Source organism: Filicampus tigris, chromosome 3 (assembly GCF_054856515.1).
Source record: "Filicampus tigris isolate MCC_2025a chromosome 3, RoL_Ftig_1.0, whole genome shotgun sequence".
Taxonomy (NCBI): Eukaryota; Metazoa; Chordata; class Actinopteri; order Syngnathiformes; family Syngnathidae; genus Filicampus; species Filicampus tigris.
Genome location: NC_141219.1, coordinates 26,542,705 through 26,562,857, shown reverse-complemented (window position 1 = coordinate 26,562,857; position 20,153 = coordinate 26,542,705). Strand labels below are relative to the sequence as shown.

Here is a 20,153-nt window from a genome sequence, read left to right as displayed (position 1 = left end):
TTAAATATAAAATACACATTGGGAAGAAAGATCTGGTGGGGCATTAAGTTATCTACATAGAACGAATCAACTTCTTAAACCACCAGTGACCACTAGAAGTACGAGTATGATGTGAGACATCATATTAGGGCTGGGCAATATGGCCCAAAATTCATATCATAGTATCATTTGCGTCCATTCGCGGTTAGGGATGTTCCTCTAACCCTAACCCTATATCATGATATAAAATAAAGGTTAATGCCTATTTTTAGCTGATAAGATTTAATAAATTATTCATTTGGAGATAGGTTAATTATACAGTCAATTAGAGAAGTTAAACATATCAAATAATTATGAAACAAATAAATGATAAAACAAATATTAGCAGCATAACATTTTTTCTTTAAACGTTTATTATACACTCCGACCCTTGCGTGGTTAAGCGGTTCAGATAATGGATGTATGCACGGATGGATTTATTATGCAAAGCTCAAGTCTGAATTAAGTTAGCACTCCTTGGTGCAAAATAGTGCAAGCAAAAAAAATAATACAGCATATATTTCAAATGAAAATGCAGGTTTTCAGTTTAGTTTTATACTTCTATAATTCATTCAAATATCTGTATCCATGGATAATTAGCCTTTACCGATTCAATTTTCAACTCAATTAAAGAAAGCAATTGCATTCAATCAGATGTCAAACATCAAAATAAACACTAGAGATCAAATAAGAAATAACATTGCTGATGGACTGGATAATTTATGCACGGACAATAGCTGTCTTCTCTGGTATGCTATTCTTTCTATTTCCCGTGTTCACTGTTGCTGCTGAAACAAAGAACATTTCTCCAAAGTTGGACTAGTAAAGGTTCTCATATTTTAAATATTTATTATATTACTGCAATATACTCCTCTTCTCAATGGGGTAATCAACTTCCCGACTTCATTACAGGTTTCCAGTGGCTCTGTATCTTTAGTCTTATTTTGTCTCAAGTCACATTTGAAGTTGCCTGGTATTTTGCTGTTCGTTGTTTCGTATACTCTGTGTCACGCAGTTCCAGCCAGACCTATGTGACAAATGTACTGTATCACACAAGCACCTATTTCGGTGTTTTGTGACATTTCAATTGGCTTAGGAATTAACACGGCTTTCTTTGTTCTTACTAATTACTCACCCACCCTTCGTGACAATGGTGCTTGCAGAAAATGTAGCCTTTTTCGCTCCCATGGAGGCGATAATTAGTGACTTAAGTCACTAAACTCACTAATTATAGCGTAATTATGTTATGGAAACACTAGTGATGGGCATGACAGTTCTTTCAAGTGAACTGCATTATTAGAATCAGTTCATCAAAAAGAACCGTTCAAAAGATAGACACTTGATATTATTGTAAAAATAGCTAAACGTCAATTAATATCAGAGAACGATGACCAATTGTATGTTGTATGTATGTACATCTCGGCACGGTGGTCGACTGGTTAGCACGTCCGCCTCACAGTTCAGAGGTCGTGGGTTCGATCCCGGCTCCGGCCTCCCTGTGTGGAGTTTGCATGTTCTCCCCGTGCCTGCGTGGGTTTTCTCCGGGTACTCCGGTTTCCTCCCACATTCCAAAAACATGCATGGTAAGTTGATTGGATACTCTAAAATTGGCCCTAGGTGTGAATGTGAGTGCGGATGTTTGTCTCTGTGTGCCCTGCGATTGGCTGGCAACCAGTTCAGGGTGTCCCCCGCCTACTGCCCAAAGACAGCTGGGATAGGCTCCAGCACGCCCCGCGACCCTTGTGAGGAGAAGCGGTACAGATAATGGATGGATGGATGTATGTACATCTCTTCTTATATGCCCACTTCAACCTCTGAAAAAAAGCAGCACTATCGCCAATAAACCGATATTTCCGATATTTCTGGACGTGAAGCTTTCAGCTTTCCATAGTTACATAACTATCGAGAAATGCTAAACTTCCTAACATCAGAAAATTGTGATCAATAATCCCCAATATTTTATGGACGGTAAACGCTTGAGCGTCTATGAGAGAAGACATTTTTATAAATTAAAAAAAAAAATTGTACATTTTAAACTTTCGACTGTCCCCGTGATGCGGCATATGTGTACAGTATTTGAGTGGTATCAAATAATGAATTTGCACCGACGGGTTAGGATTGAAGCTGCCTGAAAGCAGTGTGCAAGCACTGTGACACAAGCAAGCGAGCAAGCAGGCAGGCACGCAGGCACGCAGGCAGGCACGCAGGCACGCAGGCAGGCAGGCAGGCAGGCAGGCAGGCAGGCAGGCAGGCACGCAGGCTGCAGGCAGGCAGTCAGGCACGCAGGCACGCAGGCACGCAGGCAGGCAGGCAGGGCCCAGTCCTCCAGGTTGTCCGGCAGGGTGCCTGCAGAGCTCACGCATGCTGTTGATATCAGGATTCTGGAGCGTGAGGAAGGGAATCGGCGGCGAACGGTGCAAAGCAAAGCAGGGCGGCAAATTGTTGTTTGCTGCGCTCAACTGAAGATTCCAGGAACACTTGAGCGAGGCTTTTAGCATTTGGCACGAACAAGCGTCGCTCGGTTTGTGGTTATTTAATGGGGCAGCAAGGTAGGTTACGGCGGCTGTCGCCAGCACTACAACTTTATCTTCACACTCTAATGCGACGCACAGGCAGTATATAGTTGTCTCTCGGCAAGACGTATCGCACGTCTTCGTGGACCATGTTGTTGTTTTTTTTACACTATCTACCCTTTTAACATTCATTTTTTAGTACAAAGCGCGCGAACGCTTAACTTCGATTAGGTTTTCTCTCTTCATGCTGAAGCACCACATGAGAGGTCGACGTCGATAAGACTACAAACAAAGGTCCCCCTGTTTTTTTTTTGTTTTTTTTTTAATTTTTGGAGTCACCTGAATCTACGTGGGGGAAATGCCTTTGGCTCTGTTGTGGATGTGTTTGTGGTGCTGTCTTCGTCCCGGAGCCACCGGCCAAGGGCAGTCGTCTCCGACTGTTTGTTCCCCCTCATGCAACTGCGATGAAGATGGAGGTGCTGACTGCTCCGGGAAAGGACTGACCACCGTCCCGTCTGGCCTCAGTGCTTTCACCTACTACCTGTAAGTTTTCGCCCAAGTCCACACCGAGATTCATGCCCCAAACACGCATGCTAGTCACCGCAAGCACTGTTTACGCGCAACATTTAGGATACAATTGACAGAAACCTCCAGTGAGGGCGTTTATGGTTGTGTATCGATTGTTTCATGTCTCAAGGGGTCACTATGGGAAGTTGGCGAACTGGAAACTTTCCATTGCAACGGTAACATCGAGAAAGTAGATATAATAATAATAATAATAATTGTGCCTCGGGATGATTTTTAAGGAATATTATCATGGAACGTGTGTGAAGTGTCACACAGTAGTGGGAAATGCTCCCACAACTATACGCAGTGACTTGTTGGTCATAACAGTGATTCATTGGAAGTAATGTTTAATAACAAAACATATTAAAATATAATATTGCCAATAGTGTAATAGTGTTTATTATTCTACATATTGTCGCTGCTGAGCAGAATTCTTGTAGTGTCAAAATGACAACTTTACAGGACATAAAAAAAACAAAAGCAATAACGCCAGCTTATTTGAGTTCGCTGGCACCGCTTCGTTCAAGTTAAATTATACCTTATATTGCGATTGCACACTCACGTAACATAATACTACTTTTAAAAAATATGTTCAAATGCTAATTTAACGCTGACATTGATTAAGATAGTACAAACACGAAATCAGCGGCAGGCATGTACTTCAAAGTCCAGTTCATGTGGAGCCCCCATCGTGCAAAATGTCTTTGAAAACGCCATAAAAGCAAACGTCTGCCCCACAAGGTCTAAAGCCACGAGTTATACAATAAATAAAATAATGAGCCAACTAACTCCATTAAGTGGATATTAATATGAAACGGAGACTTACTCCGTAACATGCGATTGTCTGTCTGCAACGCAGCATCAAAGGGATCGACTTTAAAGTGGAAATCAACCCAAACACATTTTTTTCAAGAACATGTTCCCAGCAGGCCCACTAGTTGAAACATTGAAGCATTCTGATTAATATTGCATTTGTGGCATGAGTTAAGCAGCAAAATCCACTCGTTTTTAGCCATCTCAGGGGGCGGCCATTTTGTCACTTCTATCGACTGAAAATGACATCACAACTTCTCAGGTAAGGACCAATCATGGCTCAGCTTCAGAGAACAGGTGAGCCGTGATTGTTTGTTATCTGTCCCCTGAGCAGTTGTGATGTCATTTTCCGTTGACAGAAGTGACAAAATGGCCGCTCCCAGAGATGGCTAAAAACGAGGCGATTAACTCTTAATTCCACAAACACAATATTTATTAGAATGCCTTGTTTCAACTAGTGGGCTTGCATAGAACATATTCTTGAAAGAAATATGTTTGGGTTGACTTACCCTATAAACAAGCAAGCCAACTTAATCCAGTGAACGTTACTATTTTCACTTGTTATCGTCTAAAAAAAACACTCAGACCTTAAATAGAGGCTACATTTACACACCACAGCTTCCCCAGACCGAGGAAAATGGAAGTAGTTTTGCCACACTTCTGCAAACATAGCGGTACATGTGTTTTGGTTTGTGTATTTGCTATTTTCACTGTTTTGAATTGGCTAGAATTGCATAAAAATTACAGACAGTGGGGACAGACCATTAGTATCGATCTGTGAAAAAAAAAAAGAATTTGACCCTATTTGTCCGTAGGAGGTTTCCGCCGGACAGCAATGATATATTAGTGTGGTTTACATGCAGAACTGGAATGCATCACACTGATAGCTGCTGCTAATATTTTACTTAACTTATTAGCTGTCAGATGGTCAAAATTGGAGAAAAAGGGTCTCTCGGTTCGGTGCGGTCCAATGCAACCATGCAGTTATTGAAAATCTTTCTGATTGGTGTATTTTCGGGAAATAAAATCCTTTAATTGACCATGCTATTTGCGGTAAAGAAAGTGGAAACAAAGGTTTGGTTTAATTTAGGTGCTTGATGATATAATTCTGCAAGTGTTGTATTCTGTGGTGCCTTGTTGCAATGTGTTACATGTGTAAAAAAACAAAAAACATTAAAATTACTAACGAAAATTAAGAACCACAACTCAAGTTTGTCTCCGTCTTACACACTCCCCACCAGACTTTTTTTCAAACTTCAGCACTTGTAACTTGATAGACAACTCATGCTTGTAAAAAACAGCACTGTTTTACACAACAGCAAATATACTATTAATGATTGCTTCAGGAAGGAAGCTTTCCAGTTTCTTTCACAATTCCTTGGTGTTATTCATTAACTAGTTGAACTACCTTGGTGCATGCATCGAGAACATTTCATTGGTATTGTTGCGTTAGGAATGTAACTAATAAACCAACCGTCCAAAATTCACCATCACTGATTTGAGGGAAACAATTCCTTGAATGCAGGGGCCATTAATTTGAATGCAATCATTTGTGTTTGTGTGTCCTTTAGCGTAATAAAAAAATACATTAGTTCAAAGAAATGCAGCTGCCATTCCTCTTCAGCAGAACCAACACTAGGCTAATTGAAGTTGCCATTGTTAGGAATGTTTTTGGAAAAGTAAACAGAGGAAGTGCATTTATATACTAGTCCATCAAGACATGATGTTACTCGAGGCGTACTCTTTAGAGTTGAATTTCTTTTCCAGTTTTTGCCGTTTGAAAAGGCTCCTGTGTATGATTCCGTCTTGCATTGCAATCTTAACAAGAAGCAGAGTTTTCACATGACATCTTTGTTTGCTTGTTTGCATGATTATGTGAACTTCTTATGTGCATGCTCATGGCTATTTCGTCACACTTTGGTAGATTTAACACTAAGCTACTTACAGTAAATATGCAAAAGGAACTCTCTTAGCGCCATGAAAGGTTGTTTGTCCCCACTCGCTGTCTTTCCTCATTTGTTCCCCCAGTGTCTTGAACTTTAGTTGTCCTCTACCACTCCCTCTGCCTTTTGTATGTGGAGTGCTGGCGTTTGGGGATCGTGATGGATTAGTGAGACATATTGCAGCTGCAAGAGAGCTTGCTCACTGGGCTAATGCCTCCAGCAATCATTTGCTCATATTAAGTGAAGGCTAAATTGCACGTTTTTGGTCATCGCTGATTCTGCTGATCCGAGATATTTTCTTGTCTTGGGACCGATTCACACGTGAAGCTTTTTGTCTTGGTTAAAGTTTTGCTTTCACGCGTCGGCATTTAAAAGATTCAAACCATTCACTTCAACGAGATACTCAATGCGTCAAATGATTTGCTCAGCCTTGTGCATGAATGGTGCATACACGCATATTGTATTTTATGCTGTGCCTGCACCAATTTTGTGTTTGTGGTTATGCTAAGTTATCTAATTGTCCACCATGAGCCCACATAACACCAACTGGCAGTTTTTGTCTTGGTGGTGTAAGTGGTCATGTACTGGAAAGTGGAGATTATGCCTTATTAAAAGTCTATTCAGCTCTCACAACTTGAATTGCCTCTCAATCCAAGAGACTGACATTTTGCTTAGCTGATTTCACAGTCTGCTGCCTTTAGAATTCAACTCTGTAAATGATTAACTTGTTAGGCAACTTGATGTGGGGATGAATAGAAACTGTCAGATGGAGTAGGATCATAATCGGCATCTTAGTTTCGACAGTTTTGGATTCGTCTTCAGTAAACCACCACACCAGCACAATGCCCAGTAAACAAGAATCTGTTTTTAGTTGCTGTACGCTGAGTAGCCCTGTAAATTGTCTCTGAGAAATTCTCAAAAGGAAGACCAATTGCACTTTTCATCGTTGTTGTTTACTTCTTTCTTTGACTTTTTGTGCCCACGCCAGTGGTTGGGGACTGCTTCTTTAGAGAACAAAATTGACAAGATGAATCACAATTATTTTAGTAATAATTGAAATCACGATTATTCAAACGATCAAAATCGAAACGATTTATTTTTTGGTACAAAGCAAGAACATTTTTAATGTAAAAATATAACGATAAATATATTTATTTGAAACGCTATAATTATGTAAGTTTCTTTTGGACAAAACAAAATTTATAAAATGAGTTATTATAATTTTTTAAAAAAGGTGCACATGTATAAATTAAAGTATGATTTTCTTGTGTAAACAAATGTAGTGCGTTGGATATACAAGTATATTAATAATCGTTTTTTACACTATGACAATTTTGTAATTGTGGAGTGTAATAATCGTACTTGTAATTGAATTTCGATTAATTGCACAGCCCTACTGTACAGTACCTTTTTTGCTGCTATTGAAGGATGTAGTTTACTTCTATCAGTGGTCAGTTCTATCAGAATTCAGAGGTGTCCAAGGCAAGCTCAGCACTCCTATCTAGTCTGTTATCTCTCTTCTTCACCTGACCAAGGTTAAGATTGAGGAGGGGGACGCGGTATGATAACAGTGGTCCTGTAGTTAAGCAGCTTGCCTCCATTGCTACTTGTGACCACTGTACATTTTGAAGTGAATGATACATTTGTTCTTGGTCAGCAGAGGTGAAAAGAAGTCAAGTCAATCAAAACAGGAGGACTTCTGAAAGGAAAATATTAGCACTCTTAGTTTTGTACCCTGTTAGACAGTTTCTTCTTGTGCCAGCTATTTCTGTTCTGATTGGACTTTGACCACAAATTTGTAAGTTGACGTTTGCTTGTATTTCTGTTAAACAGTGGCTGATACTTAGAAGATATGATTGTGTTTTTTGCAGTGTTTTATCAGCAGGTTTTTATAACACTATATTGTTGTAGCAGCACATCCATGTTGTAGGAATGTTCACATACATCATCATACAAATGAAGGCAAATTGGAATTTGCATGATGTATATGTCTTTATTCTCAACTCGAACAATGTGATATGAGCGAACTGAGTCAAATGTTTCTGTTACAATACAATTTGATCAGACACACATTTAAAGCAGAATATATCACTATATTTATTCCTAATTGAATATGACAAAAATCATAGCGATCAATATTTCCAGGTGAAAATCAGTAGAAGTTTGTGATTAACAATGCATCAATGCAGTCTAATGACAACTGTATTATGCTTAAACACCACTTACCCGTAAGGTTTTTTTAAGCAAACATTCACCGCAAACCTGTGGTGTTTGCACAGAACTACTACAGTCTTCTTCTCAATGTGGCTCTTCAGTGCTTCTTCTTTTTTCTGGTAGACTGCAGCAAATTTTTTTTTTTTTTTAAGCCGATGATAACCCAGAATGTCTCCTCCATTGATGACTTTCTCTCTTGGGGATCTTCTCATAGCTGGATGGACACTAACAGACAGTGGGATGTTGATAGCGTCACAGATCTGACAAGAAAGCAAAAACATCTAGCACTCAGACTTTTTTCACCCAACTTGATAAAATGTAATATCATCATGTAATGCTATGTTCACGCTGGCCGCCACCTGAACTGTGGTGTGGCATGCCTCGCTTTATTCGTGTTGTCCCACAAGTCCCACCAGCTATACCCGACCATTGAGAAGCAATGATTACTGTGCTAAATAGGTGAATGAACTCCCATCTTGATAAATCAAGATCTGTGCGTGTCACACCGCTGTAAAACGGCTCTTCTGACTAACATTAGTGGAGCATGTAAACGCCAGATCGGAATAGATTGCATCACATGCAAACAGCGGACCAAATATGTTCAGTCGGAATGACAAAATAGTCTTCATATAAACCCGGCTCAGCGGAGAGGTGTAGTTATGTAATGAGCTAGATGAATTCATTAAACTCCTTCTTGAGGATTATATTCTAACAAGTGAATCCACTAAAATGGGGGGGGGGGGGTGGGGGGGTCACCAACGCCGCTCCTCGAGGGGCCCCTCAGGTGTGTTGGAGGAGGGAAACATTTAAAACATGCAGGATAGTGGCCCTCCAGGACCGGAGTTAGTGACCCCTGATCGAAACACTAACTGAAAATGATGAGAAGATTAACCGACATTTAATGTAGTTTACCAATTTAACTGTTGCTTCTCAAGGTGTCTTCAGTTTAGAGCCCCTCACACTTCCAAAATTTGTACTAGTACAAAGAATATTTATGTTATTCGTAATTAGCTTGTCAAAGCTCATAAACGCACTGGCCATGGTGCATGCTCAAGTGCTAGCTGCTCAAGTGAGGTTGCACAAAGGCCTTATACCTTTCAAACAAGAAATGCTAAATTAAAGTTTTCATGTTTGAAATTACCCCTCTGTAAATGTTTCTAGCCAACAAAATACAGTTTGCTGCAACAGTATGCACAGTGTGGATTTAAGAAATAAAACCTGTTGATTATACATAAAAGGAAACCAATTGGTTGTTCATTATAACCTGAGATGTGCACCCATCCAACCATTTTCTGAACCGCTTATCCTCACGAGGGTCGCGGGTGTGCTGGAGCCTATCCCAGCTGCCTTCAGGCAGTAGGCAGGGTACACCCTGGACTGGTTGCCAGCAAGCACACCTAGGGACAGCTTAAACTAGAGTGTTCAATTAACCTAACATCCACGTATATGGAATGTGGGAGGAAAGAAAAAATATCAAACTAATATTAACAGACATACACACACGCACAGCGCGGTGATCTGTGAAATAAAAACAATATGGGGCACATGTCATTGCATCCGTGGGACCGCAAGGTACACAACATTGTACCTAAACCACCACGTGGGTCGATTAAATATGCAGACGGGAAATAGGCGATGCCCAGCTCTGGGTAAATTCCTTTTGCCAATCCCAACTAGCATCATGGAAACAGTTCAATCGGGATAGCCAGGCTCCGTCCGGTCTGCGCGTACTCTGTCTTGACGTAAATGCGCAGTGACGTCGTTGAATATGCACTTTAAAATGGCAGCGTCTTACCTTGGCTCGCCTGCGACCCGAGAACTTGTTTTAAAGTACTGGTAACTTGTTTTTATCAAGATGCTGCTTTAATAAAAGTGTTAAAACAATTGCAAATACTGTGCTAAATAGATGAATGAACGCCATCTTGATAGATGTTTACGTCGATCTCCACGTGTCACGCGGCTGTAACACGGCTGATCTGATTAACATCGTGGAGCAAGTAAACGGCCGATCGGAATAGATCATGTCACCTAAACAGGTGACCAGAGGTCTTTATTTGAAATGATTTCAATACGAATGACAAAATAGTCTCTATGTAAATCCGGCTAGTGTGTTTTAATACCATGTCGGCTCACTAGCATCCTCAGTTTTAAGATATGAAATTATTAGTTTCATGCTAAGAATGTTGAATTTGCATTTTCTCAAAACAGGTCTGCTAATTGTTTCAGCTTTTCGGCGTCCTCTCTACATAAATAAACAGCACATGGGATTGATATTTAGCAATACCAGGTTGTATAACCATTTGTCATCATTTATCACAGCTGCATTTTGAGTGTCTTCTTCAAGCTATCTTAGCAGGGACAGTCCAAGGACCCTGATGAGTAAAGCAGCCAGAAAGGGAGGGAGGGAGGAAGCGGGATCGTCATGCAGCTCTCCCCTACGCTCCTTTTCTCTGTGCGATTACAAAAATCTGTATATAACTCACTGAAAATCCTCAATTTGCTAAGGAATGTGTCCGGACGATTACAACTGGTGGCAGATCCACAGTAACGGTTGCACTACCCCAGTGGGGAAAAGCAATAACAATCACGCTTTTGTCGATAAAGTGGATCACTGAGTAAATGTAGACAGGACATGGATCGGAGGGACACTGCGCATTCTGGCATGGACCCGTAATGCTGCCGTGTGTATGCGAGTGTAGTTGCAAATGCAGAGGAAGGGCAATATGATCCTTGTTGGATTTCAGAGGCCTACACAGGTCCTAGAGAGATCTGGCAATGAAATTCAACATGACCAATTTGAGAATGAAAATGAAGGAGGGGTTGCAGGCTGCTGCTTTTCTCTGAACCAGCTTTGTGGAATGATCATTTTTGCCTTCTCCAGTAGTTAGTCATCAGTTTTTTGATGTGGAAATATCGAACTTTGTTTTGTTAGTTCTTTTGATTTAATTTCTGGCTCACTTGCGTGCATCTGTAATACTTTCACACGTGTCCTGATATTAGCTTTTGTGTGGAAGTAAATCAAGTCCTGAGTGCATATTTGTCATGCCGCAACATGCTTATCTTGAAGGTGGATTGAAAAGTGAAGATCCCTGGGGCTGAAGTGAAGTTAAAAACTATTTTTTTTTTTTTTTTTTTAAGCAAAGCTTTCGTGATTTCCCTCATTAAAAAGTAAAACTAGACTATAGACTACATGGTTATGTAGTAATGTAGTGCCAATAGTATTTTTGTAAAATTACGCAGATTATTCCAAGTATTCCAAATTATTATTGCTCGTCCAATATTTCAATTGTTAAGGAAAAGTGAATGAATATCTAGACGGACGAATTTGTGCAGGCTCTTGTGAGCATTTTCGGGGGACAAAGACATCCAACCCAACTTTGAATCAGCGACAAGGAGCGACCAGTATGTATCATCTTATTACTGCCGTGCAAGGCGAGTTTAAACTGTTCACACGGCAAAACAAGTCCGTGGAAGATGTAAAGTTAAAACAAGACGAATAAAAGGCTCACGGATCACAACAGCCCGAGTGGAAATGACCGTCGAGTGAGCAAATTGTACGATCAACTAGACGCCATTCTTGGACACCGGAGCAAATGGATTCTGCTGTGGCACTACTGATGAAGGTAAACACAAAATAGTCATACAACACAGTAATACTTGGAATATTTTGATTTTTAGCAGAAACACAAATTGTGTGCATGTGCAATGAAAGTGATTAGCTGTTCAAAGTCTCACCACTGAAGTATTCATAAAACAGGATAGTGGATTTACTGTATTTACGGAAAGTAGATTCGTTTTATTAGCCACTGTAATATTCAGTTTGAACATAAAACATTGTGTTTACATACAGGGAAAAAATGTACATAAATAATGAAGCGTTGCATTTTGAATAACTTCCACCTCAAATAAATGTTAAAAATTCAACTGTTAATTATAAAATGCTAACGTAAGGCTTACATTACAGGCCCATATAATCTAACAGTGAACTCTGGCCTTTTTTGGGCATGTATTTTGATTTACAGCTGTTCTGAATGGACATTTTGAGACAGTTTCAAGTGAAGGAATCATGAGCCGTCATCATCCGTTACACAGAAGTGCAGTGTCTCCTGCGACTCAAGCAGCGCCAGTCCTGGTTAATTGGATTTTACAATAATTTGTAGGGCACTTGAATTATTTACTGTTACTCATTTTGCTTTTGTATGTCAACATGTAAGCGGAAAAGGAGACCAATCAACTCTTCCTGGATCCTGGATGTGCTATGCTGCTGTTTCTGAGGCATGAAGGTAAATTATCTGTTGTACTCACAGAAATACTTTGTGGTTTTATTTAGTTTGTCACCTGTTGCAGCAATTATCAGTAGCACTTTTAAGTTACTCATAGCAATAACAGGCTGATGCCAAAGGTAAGGCTCTGCCTCCTCAACATAGCTTCCACCTTTATAAACTCAAGTACAGTACTCATGAAAAAAGGAAAATATTGCACGTTAAATAAAAAAACGGCACCTGAATAAATATATTAAAAAAACAACAACTGTTCAACATAAAATGCAAATGTCTGCATAAATCACTGACTTACATCCACTACTACTAAACTATGACATTTTCCTGCACATTTTTTGATTTGCAGCTGTTCAGCACATGCTGACGTAGATTCCAATGCAGGGAAGTGTGAGCTTTCCATCAGGCTACCAAGAAAGCATCACTCATCCAGCGTTTGCCCGTGTCAGTAAGATGTTTCACTTATAGTAACTTGTAGGACACTTCCGTTATTAAATATGCGTTTCTATCTTGTCAATAGGAAAGCGCGTAGGGGATGGGACCTTGATTTCAATCGCAGAGATGGAAATCGCAAGCCAGGAGTTGACTGTGGCAGAAAATGACGTGTGGCAAGCCAGACACTTTTTCAAGTTGCGAACGATGCCGAGTTGGTCCGGATGCAAGACTAGAAAATTCTGCCCGGCTTCTGGCTGTGTGTATTTTGTCTTTTAATGTGCACAAATAAAAAGTCACAATGTGTAATTGTTTTTCCAAAGCTTACTTTACGCTGCTGTAATTAAAAACTCCATTAGAGCTGTTAATGAAGCCATGTATTTATTTCATTTATTTAACTTTTACTTATCCAGGTACGGTATTTTCAATGCTGACCAGGCTACAGACAGCAAATGGCAAAGTAAAAACAAATACATGTACCCATATAAAAACATGATAAACTCACAAGCTTTATCTTACTTACATATTAATATATTATTAATTCTATTAATATATTCAATGACAGGGTACAAATAGGTTCAGCTTTTATTTGTATTAGGGAAAATCTTTTTCATAAAAAAATATATACATAAATATGTCTGTAAATCACTGCCTCAAAGACTGTTTGCAGCCTGTATGACATTGCAAATGAGAATAGTTTTCAACTGCTTTATCGAGATAAAGAGTAAATAAAAAGGTAAGTTTACATAATCATTAAGCAACAATACTTTCACTATGATTTTCATGTTGACACACTTTAATATTAATTGGATATTTTAAAGTTAACCAATATTAAATGTATATGATTAATATGATAGCTTTAAAAGGTCACTTAGTTATTCTCTACCTGCAATGATGTTTATGTTGGGTGTCAGTAATGAGTAGGGAAGTAACACAACACCTCCCACTGATATGTCATCAGTCTCATTTGCATCATTTACCAAGAACTGTTTGACGCTGTGGGGACGCAAACAAACTGGGCCACAGGAACCTTTGTTACCAGGAACTTATTATCACCAGGAACAAAAGGTTCCTGGGCTTGTTGGTGGAGAAGGGGCTAAGAGTAATCGTTTTAGGCCTGGGCTGATATAAGATTCTGGCCGTATGATTACCATGAGAAAAATATTGCAATATTATCCATCCATCCATTATCTATACCAGGTGTCCTCACAAGGGTCGCAGGCCTGCTGGAGCCTATCCCAGCTGTCATCGGGCAGTAGGCGGGGGACACCCCGAACTGGTTGCCAGCCTATCGCAGGGCACACAGAGACAAACAAACACACACACTCACTCACAATCACACCTAGGGGCAATTTAGAGTGTCCAATCAACCTACCATGCATGTTTTTGGAATGTGGGAGGAAACCGTAGTACCCGGAGAAAACCCACACAGGGAGAAAACCCACGACCTCTGAACTGGAAGGCGAACGTGCTAACCAGTCAACCATCGTGCCGCCCATCGCAATATCTTTGTATAAAAATTAGAGCTCTAAAATCTCCTTTTTTGAAATTTTGGGGTAAATAAAAACAGCATGTTCCCCCATTGAACACAGTCTATTTAATTTCTAAACAAACTATAGAATATCAGGTAATGAAGAAACGTGCACCATAAATTTAATTTTTAATTGTAATGTTCTTGTCATGTTTTAATACTTCTCAGTAAGTTACAGTGTTCCATCACTGGTGACTTATTTTTAGAACAGACCTACTGTTCTACTAGTCATGTTGTTCTTGGCTCTGAGCAGTACCAGCTGGGACCCTTTTTTTTAACATTTTTATTTTTTAAAGGTGAAGTCAACCCAAACATTTTTTTTTCAAGAATATGTTCTATGCAAGCCCACTAGTTAAAACATGGCATTCTGATTAATATTGTGTTTGTGGAATGAGTTAAGCAGCAAAATCCAACCGTTTTTAGCCATCTCACGGGCGGCCATTTTGTCATGCTCAGGGCTCAGATAATGACCAATCATGGCTCAGCTTCAGAGAACAGGTGAACTATGATTGGTCATTACCTGAGCCCTGAGCAACTGTGATGTCATTTTCAGTCGACAGAAGTGACAAAATGTCCGCCCCAAGAGATGGCAAAAAACGGGTGGATTAACTCTTATTCCACAAATGCAATATTTAGCAGAATGCCTTGTTTCAACTAGTGGGCTTGCATAGAACACATTCTTGTAATAAATATGTTTGGGTTGACTTCCTCCTTAAGGATGTTGGTAAAGTTGGTAAGTTATTAACTTGTCTGAAGTTGGTGGTTGTTAAGTGGCGCTACCAAAAGAGCCACTGTAGTTTATGCTCATCGTAGACTCACTCGCCACAACATCATCACGCAGTTGCGTTTGTAAATTCTTTGAAAGCATACTCTGCCTCATGCAGCGTTTCCACTCTCGGTGTCATGTTAGGGCGTCATAATGACTTTCCAAACACACCCTTATTGTTTTACTTACCGGATTGTGAGTTCAGTCTGATGCTAATGAGCTAGCACGTCATAGACAGGGAATGCCTTAACACCATGTAACCATCCGGAGGTATTAAATCAGTCGTGCAGCCTCCTTTGCAAAATCTAATCTTATTGCAAGTGTTGTACTCAGGCAGCTGGTCCCGAGTCGGTTATTTTATCACAGTTTAAGTCACACTTTCTGTGTATGGCGCACAATTAACTGGCGCAGAGGAATTATTCGACGGCAGATTTTAAATTTTTGTTTTGTCTTCAGGTATCGGTTGCTGGTATTGGCAGCCTTCACAAGTTTCGATACCTTGAAATAAGGCTTGTATTGATCCGATACTGATACATGGTATTGGTACTTGCCCATCTTGACCTAATTGTTCATTGTAATAAAGATTCATGGCCTGTGCTTGTTGAAAAATACCTTGGAAAAGTACCTTAAAAAAGAATCACATATTAAATTGTAATTGCAATATTGAGGAAAAGAATCACAGTTACATTATTTTCCAAAATTGTTCAAGCCTTATCGACAGTTAAAAGAAGTATGGATTGAAAACGTTGCATTCATTCTTCATCCAACCAGCACAAGACAATGTGCTTAATGTTCCAGGAGACTGGGGCTGTGAATTCCAATTTGAAATGGCAATATGAGATGAAGCATGGGAATTTTGAAGAGTCATTTCCTCAAAATTCAAAGGAAAGAACAACAGAATGCACTGACATGATCGTATCAATCTGCAGGCAGGAATCTTGTCGCATCTAAACCACAACAACAAAAAGCAACAGAATGCCCTACTTTAGAGTTACAGTTGGTGGATTTTTTTGTAAACACAATTAACCATTCTCAGCTACAGAAATACTGCAATAAAAACATGAATGTCTCATTTTAGCATCTTTGTTAGCTTTGGAATTCTGAGATGATTGAAATCATCTTGGGACAGAAATGGCTTTTTCTTTCCTTTTTGGGGTTCTTTGTGTTCATAGATTTGAAAAATAAGTGTTCTACACCCCTTCCCGAGAGATATTTTGGGATTTGTAAGAGGTGTCAAATTTTGTTTTATTCATTTATTAATTTGTCAGAAATGTCGACTTGTGGATTGATATCCGGGCTACGGCATACATGTGTGGAGTTTGCTACTCTGGTTTCTTCACACATTCTAAAAACATGCATGGGTTACATTTAATATTCAAAATTGTCCTTGTGTTGTTGTTTGTCTGTTTGTGCTCTGTGATTGGCTAGCGACCAATTCAGGGTATGCCCCGCCTTTTGCCCCAAGACAGCTGGGATAGGCTCCAGCACGCCCACGGGCCACGACCCTCGTGGAGATAAATTGAGGATGGATGGATGGATTAATTAATTAAAATATATTCTCTCATCTTCCTATGCCAGTAACATACAGTGACAGGCAGAACAATTACTCTTCCATTAGATGGAAGAAGGTACAATAAACTTGGGTATCCACCCACTACCATTCAATCAACAGAAAATTCAATTTGTGAGAAGCGATCATCATTATTTTAGTATTTTTATTTTGCTGGTGTGCAAAATAACAATTCGGGTTTACTTCAGTACATTCAGAATATTTTTTTACATTCAGTTGATGTTGGGAATGGAGTCTGGAAGGTACTGCTTGTATAAGTGCTAATATCTGAGATTTGGGATGTAGACTGATATAATCCAATACTCTTTTTTGGCTCATATCGGACCGATATTCAACTGAATATCTTCATATGAAGGCAGTGAAGCTGTTCAAGTGTAAAAATAATGTATTTAAGATTTTTTTTTTACCTTAACGCTTAGTGCTCGGGTACCAAGCACTCTAATATGAAGCAATGGAGTACCATGACATTCACCAATCTCTTTCGAACAAAGGGCTGAGTGAACTATTTTATTTAATCTTAGCAGGAAGATTTGATTTAAAGCAATCATAATTTGTACCTGTTTTTGAACAAGTTTATTTTTGTGCTCTCATGTCACACTCCTGGACCATACTTTAGGAAAAACACCCATTTTTCCAAAGTAAAATGGGTCCCTTGGCTCAAGTTAAGCTTGAGAAACACTGTATTATCGCATGTGGCCTGAAAAATCTAAATGGACATTTGACGAATTGGAAACAAATATTTGTGACACTTTAAGATTTGTATTTAAGTATCCCTGCTTTTGATTTGTTTTTACTAACCTCTCTAGTCTGTGCATCAGTCAGTTCTGAAGAAATTGTTGGTGGTTATAGTAGTTCCTTGATACCATTCCAGCTAAATCCTATGGCTCAGGTACCTGTTTCGTTTTCATCCCTTAATGCCTTGTAAATATTTATAGCCATTGTTGTCGCTTGCACAGCATATGAGCTAAACAAAAGTGATAAAGTCTCACAGTTCAAGTCACCGCCAGTGATTCTCAGCATTTCAGTCCAGGAGCATCAGACTGAATAGGAAACATGAGCAAATCACAGAGATGTACAAATTGCCATAACACAATGCATATAAAATGTTTTATATATTGAAAACTACCCCTCTCTGACTACTAGTGACCTTCAAGCAGTAAAGTTTTTTTTTTACATATATTTTGAACGCTGGTGAGCCAATGCATTTTGTGTTTGCAGTCGCTAAAAATGTATCAAACAAATTTGTCAACTAATATTGTTTTTATCTCTTTTCCGCAGAGATCTGAGCATGAACAACATCACTGAGCTTCAAGCAAATGTTTTCAAGAACTTTCCTTATCTGGAAGAGCTGTGAGTGCATGCTTTCTTTTCTTTCATTAGTGGTATATTGACACAGTCCAATGTTGACGTAAGGGTTGGGCCTTACGGTATGGACCTGGTTATTTGAATTAATACTGCAAGACAGTATAGCCGGGACACCGTGTTTTTTTTTGCCTGGGTAAAAAAAAATAAAAGTTGAAAATATACACTCCACTGAGCGAAGATAAGCAAGCAGGTAAAACATAAACAAAAACATTAAGTGAGGGCTTGAATCCATAATAAAGTCATGTGACATCCTGTGTGGATTCTCGGGCTTTTTAAAGTGTCAAACATCTAATTGTGAGTGTTTGTTAAATGCTTCTCGTTCTGGCTCAGCGCTGGAGGGAGTTAGCGATAGTATCAGCCTACCTGATATCTGGTGTCATGCTGCCCAGAGAATGCTAAATGACGAGTACTTCAATTTAAAACGCTTGTGATTCCAACTCCACTTCGTCTTTGCAGGTATGCTTTTTTAGCTGTCTTGGATCTTTCAACATTAAGAGTCCTCACACTCTTTGTTTTCGTCCACCACTTCAATCCGCTTTGTTAATAGTCAATTTACTTTTCATCATGCTGTCTAGAGGAATGCACGGGAGTATGGGGTGAAAAAAGTCAGAGTACTTTGAGTACCTCAATTAAATAAGTGGATATATATATATATATATATATATATATATACATATACACACACACACACACACACACACACACATATATATATATATAAATATATATATATATAATTTTGGGGAAAAAAATACTGGAGGTTGGTGTGCACCGTCGGGGAGACGTCGGGGGAAGTCAAGCCAGCCATAGCGACACTTGTTCATTCTATGCATGACGGTAACATGGTGAAAATCTTCGCTTACCAAATTATACATGCACATCAATGCCTTGGTATGCTTTTATCTTGAAGTTGGTCCTGGCAGTGCGTGGTGGCGTGGCGGCTGACTTGACTCGTCTTCCCGACTGGATAGTTGGAGCCCAGTTTTTATTGCCGTCAACACAAAACGTCATGTTCAGTCGCTAATTGAGTATGCTAAAAAAAAATCTCATAATTTTGCTGATTGTATAATGTAGCACTTGTTGCCAGTGTTAGTGGCTAGCAGCTATCCGCCGAAAAAGCCTGACCTGTTTTCTGAATCTGAGCCATGATTGGTTGTTGTGAGCGGTTGTAATATCATTTTCAGTCGACAGAAGACAAAATGGCCGCCCCAGAGATTGCTAAAAATGAGTGCTATTTGCTGCTCAATTTATATTCCACGAACACAAAATTAATCAGAATGCTGTGTTTCAACTATTGGGCCTGCTGGGAACATATTCTTGAAAAAAAAAGGTTTGAGTTGACTTCCGCTTTAAGGGCCGTTGCAGTGTCAGTGAACCACAGCAGAGGCCCTGAGGGCTGAGAGAGTTGACAGAACAGGAGATCAGAGAGGTAAAAGAGGGCAGGTCATACCTGTGCAAGACAGGAACTGACACCAAGAAGCAATATTCCCTTGTTCGTAGTCACGCAACTTGGCTCTGTTCTATTGCTTCTTGCCAAATGTACAAATAAGGCTAAAAATATATGATGACAGATATGCCCTGCCCCCTTAACAGTGTGATTTTATTGTTGAAAGTAATTTCTACGATAATGGTGCACTATAAAGCAGCCTTTTTTTGTTTGTTTGTTTGTTTTTTTTTTTGCTGTGTCTCCTGCGCAGTTTGTGCTTATTATACTGATATGAATACAATATGTATAATTGGGTGAATTTCTGCAGGTTAAGTGAGAAGGTTACCTAAAGCTCACTCCTGTTATTAGGTTCTGGTGATTCAAAATCAAATTCACAAGAAACCACATAATACCCGGTATTGGCCTTATTCCTAGAATGAACACAAACAATACAAATTGTATTTTGCATTGATGGAATATGCGCACCTAGTTCTTGAAACATTAGTGTCTCATTAAATACAGTGAGTGTTAATTAGAGATAACTGAATTCCAAGGTGGTTTCCTCTGTTGCTTTTGTTTTGTATGAAACTGTTATCTCACATGATTGTGTTGGTCAGAAAAGAAAAGATTGGACCACTGGAAGAACTTTTCTTTCAAATAGATACTAGGATCTCACTGTGACAGCACGAAAGATAAGTAATATGAATGAATTAAATGT

The 20,153-nt window shown here is 39.4% G+C and overlaps 1 protein-coding gene and 1 long non-coding RNA gene across 2 annotated transcripts in view; both read left to right on the top strand.

Annotated features, from left to right (window-relative positions):
- Positions 1–2,135: 2,135 nt before the first annotated feature.
- lgr4 (leucine-rich repeat containing G protein-coupled receptor 4) overlaps positions 2,136–20,153 on the top strand; it is a 38,471-nt gene continuing 20,453 nt past the window's right edge. Inside the window, exons 1-3 of the mRNA XM_086026082.1 lie at positions 2,136–2,567; positions 2,867–3,074; positions 17,923–17,994. Coding sequence (XP_085882208.1) covers positions 2,890–3,074; positions 17,923–17,994 — 257 coding nt within the window. The 5' untranslated portion in view covers positions 2,136–2,567; positions 2,867–2,889. The remainder of the gene's footprint in view (positions 2,568–2,866; positions 3,075–17,922; positions 17,995–20,153) is intronic.
- Positions 12,282–13,049, top strand: LOC147150433 (uncharacterized). The gene is made up of 3 exons (XR_015086221.1): positions 12,282–12,351; positions 12,695–12,789; positions 12,866–13,049. It is a non-coding gene; the product is annotated as an uncharacterized LOC147150433 (long non-coding RNA).